The 14,303-nt window shown below is 24.7% G+C and overlaps 1 protein-coding gene across 1 annotated transcript; it reads left to right on the top strand.

The window, feature by feature from the left end:
• Positions 1 to 6,500: 6,500 nt before the first annotated feature.
• LOC124943867 (caffeic acid 3-O-methyltransferase-like) lies at positions 6,501 to 8,186 on the top strand. Its single transcript, XM_047484323.1, has 4 exons — positions 6,501 to 7,006; positions 7,083 to 7,402; positions 7,506 to 7,570; positions 7,890 to 8,186. Exons 1-4 carry the CDS (start codon positions 6,594 to 6,596, stop codon positions 8,184 to 8,186), a joined length of 1,095 nt encoding a protein of 364 aa, XP_047340279.1. The 5' UTR covers positions 6,501 to 6,593.
• The last annotated feature ends 6,117 nt before the right edge of the window (positions 8,187 to 14,303 follow it).

The following is a 14,303-nucleotide window of genomic DNA, read 5'->3' on the forward strand; positions in this document are numbered from 1 at the left end:
TCTTACCAATTAGTCTCAATTTAACAATTTCACTATATTATTTCCTTGTTTCATGAAATTTTGAATGATTTTGAACTTGCAAAATACAAAATAAGTTTACTTATAAGTTTTCTCTAATTTTCATTTCATTTCTTTAAATTTTATAATATGGATCATATATCAACTGTTGATATAATTCTTTATTTTATTTTTTTAACATAACCAATTTAATTAAGTGTTTATATATGTTAATTTAATTTATAATATATCAAATTATAATAAGTATACGAAGTTTATTAAAATTAAAATAATAATTAATATATATTATAGATTTATTAATTAATTATATGTAAATATATTACAATTATTAAATCTTAAAAAATTATATAATTTGATATGTTATTTAATTAAATAAATATATCCATATGTTAATTAGAAATTTAAGAATTTAATTTGTATAATTTGATATGTTATTTAATAAAATGAATATATAATAAAGTTATATAAATAAAATTAATTTTTAAAATCAGATATCATTTAAGTAATAATATATATTATAATGAATTTGTATTCCATTAAAAAAAACATGAGTCTTTTAAATAAGGTAATAACAATAAATTGATACAGTTGGAGTTATAATTTTTCCTCTAATAAAAACTCAAACAAACTTTACAAGTAATCTTACTTAGTAGTGTCATTTTTTTTTTATTTTGCATTTCTAGTATTAGAAGGTGCATTCTTTCTCATTCCACTTTTCAGATTTTAGAGTCAAATCGAATTTGTCGTCTCGAATTTTATAATTTAAATATTAGATTTTAAAGTCAGATCGAATTTGTCATCTCGGATTTTATAATCTATATAATACTATCAATCTTTGGTGGGTCGACGGCTGCTCATACCCCTCAATCGCACTGGTGATCATTTCTCGAGTTTGTATTTATCTCCTTCTTTGCAACAAAGAAGATGATAAAGGATCTAGAGTTCCTTTTTATTTTCTTTTAAGGATTTTTTAAAATTAACCTTTAATCTGAAGGTCTTTTATAAGTATTTTTAATGATTTTAATGGATTTCTCTATTTTAACCATATTTGTATATAGTGAGTTATCTTTTGACAAAACTTTTTCCGGCATTAGTTAACAATCAATGGAAAAAGATAAATGTTATTATCGCTCATAATTTCACGTAAAGATTTTTCCGACACCGTTTAAAGATTGAATTCAAATTAGTTCGTCCTTAGAGTAACCTGGTTAGTTTTCATTAGAAACTTGATCTTTACAAATTTATTTTATGTAATGTCTGATTTAATTATTTAGATGTTTTTTTTTATTTACAAATTAATGTGTCAGATGTAACTCCTTATTTGAATTAATTAGAAATTAATTCCTTATAAACAAATGTAAGATAATAGAATTTTTTTCCATTAAAGATTTCTTTCTTATTGAAGACTTTCTTTCTCTAAAATAATCTATAAAAAATGTATAAAGTAATTTTATTTTGACGACTTTTCTAATATTGGAGGGTGTCTTATTTTTATTTTTATTTTTATCATTCAAATTTTAGTTGGTGTTGTACTTTGTTCGATTTGAATTATGTTTGTCGAATTTGTTGTCTCGTATTTTTAAAATTTGAATAATACTCTCAAATTTTGGTTGGTCGTTTGATGCTTATACTTGCCCCCACTTGTTCTGATGATCTTTTCTAGAGTATGTGTTTATCCTCTTTTTAGTAAAAAAGATAAAGTTATCAAATCTTGAGTTATTTCTCATTTATTTAATAATGATTTATTTGAATTGATCTTCTATTTGGAGGACCTTTTACATGTATTCTCATTTATTTATTTCTATGAATTTCTCATTATTTTGACCATGTATATAGATGGTCAGTTATCACTTAGCCGAATTTTTTTCGGCGTTGTTTTACAACTCACGAGAGGGGATCTGATGTAATGCAAAAATATTTTCTCTCAAACTTAATATTTTAAAAATTGTTTCTTTTTATATGGTCGGCGAGTAAGGCAACCTATGCAGTTGCATAGAGCCTCCCTCCTTTATGGCCCTCCAAATTTTCAAATATAATAGTATAATTAATTATATATTATATTATTAATATTAATTTTTCTTTTTTATCTCATTAAATAAAAAAGTATTTACAATGTTTGGGGCCACAAAATTTAAATTTGCATTAATTCTAAGGACTGAATCTGATTCAAGAGAGTGTCCATGTCGTGGTACAACATATCCTATCACACCAATTCACATGTAAGAACAATTTTACTATTGCCGAGAATATTTGTTAAAAACTCTTTCGACACCGATTAATTGATTTATTTGGTTGTTTTATTTTATCACTCATCTTTATGGAATTCAAACGTCCTTAAAGTCATCCTTAAAAAGACTATGAATCTACTATTTTAGAGCATGTTTCATAGGTTGTATCACCTCACACCCTCTCAACATTAACACTTCTCTCTCAACTTAAAATTAAAAAAAATAATTTTATGAAACATGATGTGAAATATCAGATTCTGAACCTTTTTTATGTAAGATTTTTGATCATCTTCATTATAATTTTTCTTTTTAAATTTGATATATTATTTAACATCTAAATTGTTATTTAACTGTTTTATATTATATATATTATATTGTATTATTTACAAATTAATTTTACATATATAATTCTTTTTAAAATTAATGAGACTTAACTAATAAGTAAGGTAATAAGATACTTTGAAAGAGATGAAGATAGTTAAATTTATGATGATTCGAATTTGTTTTGATTAGGGTTTAACTCACTATAAGATAAGAGAAGACTTGAATATTTCATGATTTTGTCACTAATTAGCTCAATCATGTTATTATTAAATAATCTTCTAGTTAAGTGTTTTTTTTTTACATGAAAATGGCTTCATTATTCGTTAGTACCTTATTGTAACATGATTTGATATATAGCACAATCAAAGCTTTCGAGTTATGTTTGTATTTTTATTTCATTTTGAGTTTTATGCATATTTTATGTTATTTGTGTGTTTATAATTGTTATTATTATATTCAATTAATATCATGAGTATTATAATCTATATTTTATAAAACTGCAATGAGTGATTTAAGTACTCAAGAGGAATGCGGTAGCCTTGAATTGTATTTTTTTCCGGTGGAATAAGAAACAGGATGGCTCCACTACTGGAGTAAACAAACATGTCTCTAAAATACTAGGATAAAATGACAAAAACTAATTAACCTTTTTTATATTTTCTTTTAAGATGAAAGCTAGCATAATCAACACGTTTCTATTTCAACATAAAAGATATTTTAAATAACCATCGAATTCATAACATTTATATTTTAGAAACCATTCTGGTCACTTATAATACCTTAACCAAAATTCCCTAACCTATAAAGGGTACTATAACTTGCCTCGGAAAGTATGCACGGAGATTTCCACTCTCTTATAATTATCTAACAAAATTAAATTAATCATAATTAACTCTAACCTATTCAAAATGAGAAGTAGTAATTGAGTTAGTTTAATATATGAAATAATATTAACTCGGCTGGCCTAGTAGATTTTAGATTTGCTTTTTAGTGTTTTTTAAAGTTATCTCTTTTTTAGTTTAGTGACAAAAATAAAATAAGTAGATATTTCAAGACTTTTTAGTGTACGATAAATTGGTTAGATGTATGGAATCCGAAAGAGAAGTAAACACAAAATTCTAAAGATCAAAGATATTAAGAAGATTTGGAAATTTTTGTTTTGGGGTCAGAAGTCAATCATTGGATAAGATTAGCAAGTCTATAACTAAGGCCTCGTTTGATCTTTGGGTTTTTGAGATAAAACCCAAGTTTTATCCTAAAACCCAACCATCCCATCATCAATCAAATCAATCATTTTATTAATTAAAATATCCAAATTACCCTCTACTTAAATATTTATTTTTATATTAATAAAAAATTACTTTAATATATATAATATTTATTTATATTTTAATTATTTTAATATAAATTAAATTATAAAATTATTTCATTTTAAATAATTTTATTAATTAGCTCAAATAAAAATTAAAACACAATATAAATTCAATTATAACATACCATATTAAATTTTAAATAATTCAAATAAATAAATAATTTACTAAAAAATAAAGTTAATATATTTGAATAATATATATTAATTAATTTATAAATATATCTCATATAAATTAAATATTTATAAAAAAAAATTATTCTATTTTTATATATATAAACTCAATTTAAATAAATATATTAATTAATTTAAGTTAATATTTTTTTAATTTAATAAAATAAAAATATTATAATGTAATTTAAGAAAATAATAACAATAAAATTAAATGACATTTAAATTATAATTATAGACCACTGAAACTATTTTATTTAAATTTTTTTAATTAATTATATTAATTAAAATAAATTTATAATAGAAATAAAACTATAACATATTATATTATCTCATATAATATTTAAATTTTAATAGTAATAATTTATAAAAAAATTATTTATTTAAAATTTTATTTTTATATTAATAAAAGTTAATACTAATATATGTATAGTTTTTTAATATTTATTTTATTATATTTTAAAATTTAATTTAATAGAAATTAAATTATTTTATTTAAAAAAAGTATTAATAATTATAATATATATATATATATATTAAAATTTTATTTTTTATTAATAAAAGTTAATATTAATATATGTATAGTTTTTTAATATTTATTTTATTATATTTCAAATTTTAATTAATATAAATTAAATTATTTTATTTTAAAAAAGTATTATTAATTATAATATATAAATAAATAAAGTTTTTTTTATTAATAATAATATGAAAATATTTAAAGTTTTTTAATATTTATTTTATTATATTTTAAAATTTTATTTAATTTTATATAAATTAAATTATGCATTTACAAAATATATTATATATATTTATAGAAATGGTATAATTGGTATAAATTTTAAAAAATTTGGTTTTTTATCGATTCCATCGTACAAGGGTTATTTAGAAAAAAAAATCATAATTTATGCAAATAACCCCTTCATCAAACAAGCTCTAAGAGAGACCCACACACTAACAGCACAATGAATATAAAAGACAAACAAACTATTTTTCATTATTTTATCTCCAAAATTTTATTTTTTCTTTAGAGATTAAAATCAAATAAACTATTATTATTTATATGTATATAATAAAAGATAAATCGGCAATATAATTTTTTTTTTTTAAAGTTTAAAAATATTTTTAAACTAGGACAACCCCAAAGTCTTTTTTAAATTTATTTGATCACCGTCATGGGGCGGAGATTTTTACTTAAAACAGTCAAATTTATTAAAAAATTGTTCGTTTATAATTGTTGAACGATTTTTATTTATTTTTTTATTTTTGTTTTTGTTAAAAAACAGGATAAATATCTGAGATTAATCAAGATAAAGAAGAGATGAAGTATCACTCAAAAAATTACGATAAATAACACAAAATTTACGTGGAAATCCATGATGGTAAAAACCACGGGTAAAAGAGGAAAAATTCATTATAATTAAAGTAGAAGATTATAACTTAGAGAGAAAAATGAATAATAACAAAATATTTTAAGTAAATAAAAACTCTAACTAAGACCATATATTTATAGGTCACATAACTGGACCTAGAGGACCTAGTGGACCATATATTTTATAATATTTTATTATATCGCGAGCCTAAACCTAGACCCCGATCAAATATAAACACCATAATCAAACAATTTTAAATAAACTTCCAATTTTAACTCATTTTGTATTATTTATGTTTGAGACATTTATTTTACACTATTATGTTTTTTTGAGTTACTTTTTAGTAGTCTTGATAGTAATTTTATTCATTTTCATTTTTTTATATGAAACTGTTTTTATGAAATGAAAATTTTCAAAAACAAATTATTATTTTTGTCAGATGAGTTTATACATTCAAAAATTCAGATCTCACATATTTTTTAAATAGTTTTGCAATCATTTAAAACAAATCATGATAAAATATCAATTTCAAATAAGTTCATCAAATAAACTTAAGTGTTACCTATGGAATTAAATAAAAATTATCTTGCTGCCTTTCAAACCGTTATATGAATAAATAATTATTTGCATTACTATATAAACTCAATTTAAACATCAAATACAATTTAGTATAAATCATTACAAATTGTCACATATTGAAATGATTTTCAATTTCATTTTTTATATAATTTCACAGGTAAAAAGCCTTGCTAGTTTCTAAATTAGAGAGATGTACTTATTTATCATTATCTATTTTAACTTATATATATATATATATTACAATATTATCCACACATATAGGTTGAGATAATGTGAATAGAGACTTTGGTGAAAACTTTCTTAATAGTATACAAAAATAATTCAAAAAAATAATAATAAATATATACCAAACTAGTCTTAATTAAACCTTTTTTTTAAATGGTCCAAACCCATGACCCTAGCTACATGATTAAACTTCCTATTATAAATAAACAACCAAGGCCTTTCTTCACAATTCAATACAAACATATTCTTCAAACTTACTCACTTGTATACAAAAAAAAAAAAAAAAAGTGCTAGCCATATAGACAAATGGCCAAGAACAACACCCACAATATTGGTTTTGGTATTAGAGAAGAGGAAGATCAAGAAGAGCATCGAGCTTATGCCATCCAATTATTTACCTCACTCTCACTGCCCATGACCATGCAAGCAGCCATTGATCTCGACATATTTGAGATCATAGCTAAGGCCGGTCATGGCGTGATGTTGTCCCCTTTAGAGATTGTATCTGAAATCTCTTGCAAAAACCCTATTGCACACATCATGCTTCAACGTATACTCAACCTTTTAACTAGCTGTAATGTGTTGACCGCGGATATCACTAATGGCGATATTAGATATGGATTGGCCCCTGTGGCAAAATATTTTGTGAAGAACGAGGAAGGTTTTTCCTTTGCACCATTAATGACATTGTTACAAGACAAAGCCATTGTTGGTAACTGGTTAGTATGGTTTCTTTTACATAAATATTGATGTAAATATACTATATTAACAATCATATATTCTATATATATATAGGTATCACTTGAAAGATGTTGTGGTGGAAGGAGGGGTACCCTTTGATAGGGCAAATGGGACAAGCTTATTTGATTATGGAGGTTTGAACCCAAGGTTCAATGAATTGTTTAATCAAGGAATGATAAACCACACAAATATCGTGATCAATGAGTTGCTACTAGCTTATCAAGGATTCCACAAAGACATGGAAAGTATAACACTTGTGGATGTTGGTGGTGGTCTCGGCGCCACACTCAACATAATTACTTCCATGTATCCTAAGATTAAGGGCATTAACTTTGACTTGTCGCACGTCATTTGTCATGCTCCTCCTTATCCGGGTTACCTACATTTTTTAATTATCTAACTCATTGATTACCCTAGGTATTCGCCTAGAGCACACATTCATACATCTTAACTTTTTATACCACTTCACTTATGCAGGTGTTGAACACGTGGAAGGAAATATGTTTGAAAGTGTTCCTAAGGCTGATGTAATTTTCATGAAGGTTAGTTTAAATGCATGGTAAACTATTTAAATATATTATTTTAAAAAAAAGTCGACTTCTTATCATATTAAAAACACAAATAGATATGTTGATTTGTTGAAAACAACATTCAAATCACACGTTTAAGACATTGTATAGACCTTTACAGACGTTTCTTTTTACAATAAGTTCATGTATTCTGTGTGAACGAGTCTTAAAGATTAAAAATATTGAGTTTGATTCTCACTAACAAGATTTTGATTGGATTAAAGAGTTATGATTTTGAGAGTTTATGCTAATATGTGTGTTGTTGTTGAAACAATGAATTTTCTTTGTGTAGTGGATACTTCATGATTGGAGCGATGAACATTGTTTGAAGTTGCTCAAGAATTGTTACAAGGCATTGCCTTCCAATGGGAAAGTAATAGTGGTTGAAGGTATAATTCCCGAAGGATTCAATAACAAAACAAGCGAGAAAAGCATTTATCAAGTTGATATGTTCACTCTAACATTGTATCATGGAGGAAAGGAGCGAACCCTTAAGGAATTTCAGATCCTAGCCACCCAAGCTGGATTTGCTGGGATCAGATTGGAATGCACTGCCTTTACCTACTCAATTATGGAAATATATAAATAAAATAGTGGGATTCTTAGTCAAGGGCTCCATTATGTTTTCATGAAGTATTATTATTTTATCAATTTCTTACCTTTTGTATGGCATTGTTATGTATTTTGCATTTTGAGTGTGATTGTTTGTTTCCACTAGTATTTGTGTGCTGAATAAAACTTATCATAAGTTGGACTATTTTGCGATAGGTTGTCGGCCGGAAAATGGACAAGAAACATACATATTCATATCCGACATCATGCATATATAAATAAAAATGAAATACACTGCATGTGTCAAACGCCTGAATTATATGTTTTGACCCTTGTCGAGGTGCAGTTAGTTGGCTTCCCCGATTTCATCTAAAAATACATCGCATGTTTTTAGTATCCAGGAACGAATGAACGAACCCATAAGAAATTTCACATCTTGGCCACCCAAGCTGGTGCTGTGGGATTAGATTAGAATGCAATGTCTTTACTTGTTCGATTATGGAAATCTATAAATAAATGGGATGTTATCAAATTGAGCCTCCAACTTAGATTTTATTCATAAATAAGGGATCCTAGCTGTTTCTCATTGGAGCTGCATTAGTCTTTAAGTTTTATGGCACTAATGTATATTTTTATTATATATTTTGAAAGTGTGAAGGAGACGTGACATGCATGTTTGTTTCTATTATTATTTTGTATGATATTAAAACCATTATAAGTTGTACTTTTATAGTAGTATCATTCATTATTATGGATAGATAATGACAAAAACATCAAGAGTGATATGAGTTATATGGATTTTTTTTTTTTTTTTTTTTTTTTAAAAAATTTGTAGGGTGAAAAAATTAATGATGGTTGATGATTTTGAGAAAGTGATAATTATTTTTTGTAAAAAAATTTAAAGTGTATTGACATATATAAATAAAATAAAATAAAAATTAATAATTTAAAATAGATAGTATTTAAATATTTTGATTAATGAAATGAGTGATTTGATTTTTCGAAGTAATTGATTAAAAAATTAATTTTATTTAATTCTTATAAAAATTCAAAAAAAATAAGGCCTTACCCGAAATTAGATAAAAACAACCTTATATTCCAGATGGACACTAGTGGCTAGTCGTCTGATCTATGTCTGATATCTTGAAATTACACGATTAAAATGAAATCAAAATAAACCAGAATTCAATCTCAACTTTGATAATAAATATAATATTCACTTTGGGAATTAAAATCGAAAAAGAAAATGAATAAATGCCTAAACAAACTGAATAAACAACAAACATAATAAATTCAACTAGTTAAAAAGGAATTCCATATTAGGAATTAAACTAGTGAAAACATTTCCAATATTTTCTTATCTTAAACTTATTAATAAGTTTCTTGAGTATATTAATATAGTGTAAAAAATTCAAGATACTGAGTTTATAAGTAAAATACTTTCTATACTTTCTAGTATATGACAGTCTTAAATTGAAATGATGATCATAATTAGGTAGTATAGAACGTCTTAAATTAAAAGGATAATCATAATTACATAACTATGCAATGCAGGGCAGGATAGGATAGGGCAGGATAGGATAGGATAGGATAGGATAGGATAGGATAGGATAGGATAGGATAGGATAGGATAGGATAGGATAGGATAGGATAGGGTTAAATTGGGTTGTTCTAATTTTCTAAATAAATAAAATATAATAATGTATAAATCTTCCTCGTAATAACCAAATATTAGTTAGATAAGTAAATGTCATTTCATTGATTGATGTTGTCAATCAAATTAATAGCCTTATAAGGACAAATTTAGATACCATTTGAATGATGAAAATTAATTACATTTTGATTATAGTCCTTTGATTCAATCACGCCTGTATCATTTAGATTTGTTTTTTTACTCATTGACATCTGATGGCTTTATTACATTTAAATAATTAAAATAAAGTCCATCACGCATGGCATTAACCCAAACTAATTAAGTTAAGTACTACTTATTAAAAGATGTTAGTTTAATTAACTAGCTGATCAATATGACCAAAAAAAATTAATGTAATCTCGTTCTTTGCAAATTGAAATAAATGAACACTCTCTTTGTTTTTTTTTCTTTAAAATTGACTTCCAATATAATTTTTCACCCATAACGGTCAAGCATTTCTTCTAGATCCATTATTTATTTCATTTTGATTAATTGATTGCATTTTTTCATGTTATTATTGTTTTGTAAAATATTGAGTTGAGATACTGGAATTTCTAGATTATGACAATCTTCTTACGTATAAATTGTCAGTAGTGTATTCATTTTATGGTTTATACGAAGGAGTTTTATGTGGTCTTAGAAGCCACAACATTATGAGTTGTCGTAATTCTTTTAATAAGTTTTTCTTGTAAATTGAAAGTATAACTTTATAAATTGTTGAAGTTATTTTATATATTAATTCATGTTGTAATTATAGAAAGATGAAATTATTTATATATATAATGATGCTTAATTTTTAAAGTGTCTGGATTGTCGGGTCGAGAGCTGTGGTTAATTTGAATATACGTGAGAGTAAATAAATACTTGGGTCGGATTGTGGGTTGACCCGCACATAAATTTAAAACGGTTAAAAATAAAATTAAAAATGCTATAGGTATAGTTCGAATTTGGCACCTAAAAAAACAAGTACAACTTTTTAACCAACTAGGCTAATAACACTTTATATTTTAAATTCAACCCAAAATTTGATAAACGCGTGATATTTTAACAATATAAGTTTAACTTTTTAACTAACTAATCTATATATATAATGATGTTTAATTTTTAAAGTGTCCGGATTACCGGGTCGAGAGTTGTGGTTAATTTAGATATATGTGAGAGTAAGTAGATACTTGGGTTGGATTGTGGATTGACCCGTCCATAAAATTTTTACCGTAATATTTTTCACAGTTTTTTATATTATTACTTGTGTAAATGCACGGAATACATGCTAGTTTATAATAATGACATAATTACTTGGATCATTCTAATTTCATACACAAACTACACTACAGACTACACTACAGAGATGTTTGTAGTCTCAGTGCTATTCAAAAGGAAAGATTCATCATCTCCAAAGACTTGTCATTTACTTAATTGTATTTATTAATTAAAGTTATATTTTCATGTATATAATATTGTTTTATTTATTTAAAATTGAATCTTTGTTAAATAAATAGGTAATTGATTTACTTTAGAATATGAGTATGGGTAATAAAGAATATGATATTTTGATAATTAAAAAGTACAATATAATTTTGAATATTTAATCTTTATATTATAGTATATATAAAAAAAATTGTATTGAATAGATTTATCGGCACATAATTATCTTTTACTGGCGTAAATATAGGCATAATCCACTTGAGTGAGATCTATTTTTGTTCTTATAATACATCATTAATTCTAAAATTTTTATATTAGAGAACATTTTTAGTGTTAAAAAAAACTTTGGTGTAATACACTATAATATAATGGTCACAGTTTTATCTTTATTAGATTTTTATGCAAAAATTGACGTGTCTATGTGTGCATTATTTATTACTTGTTAATTGATTTTATTTTGTTGATTATCTCATTATGACGCACAAATAAAAAAATAATTATTTTGCAATTATTATTAGGTGTTTTTCAAACAAAATCTAAGTAAAATGAAGCTTAGCTAAACTTATTCAAAATTGTGACAATATATGTAGGCAGGGGCGGATTTTTTTTTTTTGTTGTTGAGAACGCTGGGTTCCGCTACTCCTATGGAGTGCGACTAATCCCCGCGGGTTAAATACATAACCCGCAAACATACTTAACCAATTAACCAGACACAGAACTTGCCGCCTGACGGGCTCGAACCCAAGACCTTATAGAAGCCTGAATATATTCACCTCTTGTTGTCACTAGGCTAGAAGAGGGGATGACAGAGGCGGATTTAACATGCTGCTAATGTGATAAAGTGGTTTGTTAAAAAAAAAAATAATAATAATAATTAATGTAGGAAGATAATATGATTTTTGGATTTTTTAATTTAATTCACTACTTATTCTCTAATTCCTAAAAAGAGTCCACGACGACGACTCAAATTGATCAACTCGTTTCATCTAGAATTTCTCTTTCATTCTCTTTAAACTCATCCTAAATTATGTTTGAAGCGCATACTAACTCTAATTCATAAATAGGTCAGTGTAAAAGTTACAAAGCAAAATTTAAATAGTATGGTAACAAAATGCCCAAAATAATAAACTTCTAATATTTCTCATTAAATTCACAAAACAATATAATTGTGACAAATAATATAATAAACTTATTCTGACACTCATAGAATAAGTCTGGGCTATAATGGGTTGAGGCCTAAATATATTATTTACATGTTTGTATATACTTTAATGTTTTTAAAATAATAATAGTTATGTCTTACTAATTTTTTAAATAACACTTTGGATTCGATTCTTTTAAATTACATATTATTATTTTTGGCTAGAAGTTTTTATAGATTTTTTTTAAAATTGTAGGAATGTGAAGAGTGCTAAAATGAATAGTGTTATGCAACTAAGGATTGATTAAAAAATTAGAGTTGGTAAACTTAAAAAAAATTAAGATAGACTTAAAATTTTTTATAATGGGTTTGAATAAAATAAAAAGAAAATTATGAACAAAATAAGGCCCGGTTCGGATTTGGGTTATTGTAATAAGTAATAACTTAGAGAAGAGAAATAAATAATTATTAGTGATAATTTTGAGGAGGTGATAATTTTTTGGTAAAATTATTTTAAAGGGTATTGATATATAATGATAAAATAATAAATAGTAATTTAAAATAAAAGATTTTTTAGTATTTTAAATAATGAATTGAGTGATGTGATTGATGAGAGGGGGAGTGAAAAGATATTTGAGTGGGTTGACCTTAGTGAATGGATGTGTGTGAGGCATTTTTTTAAAGAAATGATTGGGGGAGAGAATTTAGAAGAGAGAATGTGATAAAAAATGATGTGGTGCAATCTAATACATTGAAAAATTAACAAATTTTCTCCTCACCCTTAAGGCTTTATTCTTTTTCTGGTTAGTTGATGTAGTGACACGTCATTTCCTCCCACATTCTCTCTCAAATTTCCTCTCTATCTACCACTCTTTTTTTATTTAGAAAATAATTAAATAAATTAAAAATAAAATTAAAGTTCATGTTACTTTTTCACAATAAACAAAAATTTATGTCAAAGTTAGATGGATTGAGCTTCACCTTAGCACTAAATTTGGTCAAATGATTGGAAAAAGAAAAAAAATGTGAGAATAGAAAAATTATTTTATTTTTTAAATTAGATATCAAGCAAAATCTTACTTATGCGAATTTGTTTGGTATGACAGCTCCTACGGAGTTGTGTTTATCTAAATTTTTTTTTAATTTATCTAAATTTTATATTTGTTTACAATATTTTATTGAGGGATTGATTTAGGTTAATTAATATTTTTGAATAATTTTTAATTATGTATTAACATTTGTTCGTTCACTTTTCCAAATAAAATCTATAATTATTAATCAAAATCAAAAAATTGTCATATTTCATATATCTTCATTAATATGATTACTTTATGAGTTTATGAGGAGTGATAGAGAGAGGAAATTTGGTGAGGGAATGACGTGACATTTTCTTCATTGGTTGGAAAATGTAAAAGTAGGAGGAAAGAGAGAAATTATTTAATTTTTTCAACGAATAAGATTATGCCACGTCCCTCTCACCAAATTCCCTCACTTAATCATTTCTCTTACTTTATTAATTAATTAGAATATTTTTATTTATTTTAAAATATTTTTTCATTTATTATATATTAATATTCTTTAAAAAATTTAATTAAGAAAACTTATTTTAAAACAAATAATAAAAATTTAACAAATAATGTTTTAAATAAATCATTGACTTATTCAAATAACCTAAATCCCTATTAGCCGACCCGTTTTTTCATTTGATTAATTTTGGGTATTTGAGAAGTAAATTTAGTTTTTTCTTCTATTCTATATCAGCACGTTTGATTTATTTATTTATTTAAGTATTTTAAAATTTTATTTTTAACTATACTATTTAATTTAATAACTTAAATACCTTGAATTTAATTTTATAAAATTTAAATATATAATTTATCTTAAATAAATCCCAA

This window comes from Impatiens glandulifera, chromosome 6 (genome assembly GCF_907164915.1).
Source record: "Impatiens glandulifera chromosome 6, dImpGla2.1, whole genome shotgun sequence".
Lineage (NCBI taxonomy): Eukaryota > Viridiplantae > Streptophyta > Magnoliopsida > Ericales > Balsaminaceae > Impatiens > Impatiens glandulifera.

What these genes read in the sequence shown, in the direction of transcription:
- LOC124943867 (XM_047484323.1), top strand. Translation starts at nt 6,594, where the DNA reads ATGGCCAAGAACAACACCCACAATATTGGTTTTGGTATTAGAGAAGAG. An exon ending in TCATGCTCCTCCTTATCCGG is followed by an intron (nt 7,403 to 7,505) that starts GTTACCTACATT and finishes TCACTTATGCAG; the next exon opens with GTGTTGAACACGTGGAAGGA. An exon ending in CTGATGTAATTTTCATGAAG is followed by an intron (nt 7,571 to 7,889) that starts GTTAGTTTAAAT and finishes TTCTTTGTGTAG; the next exon opens with TGGATACTTCATGATTGGAG.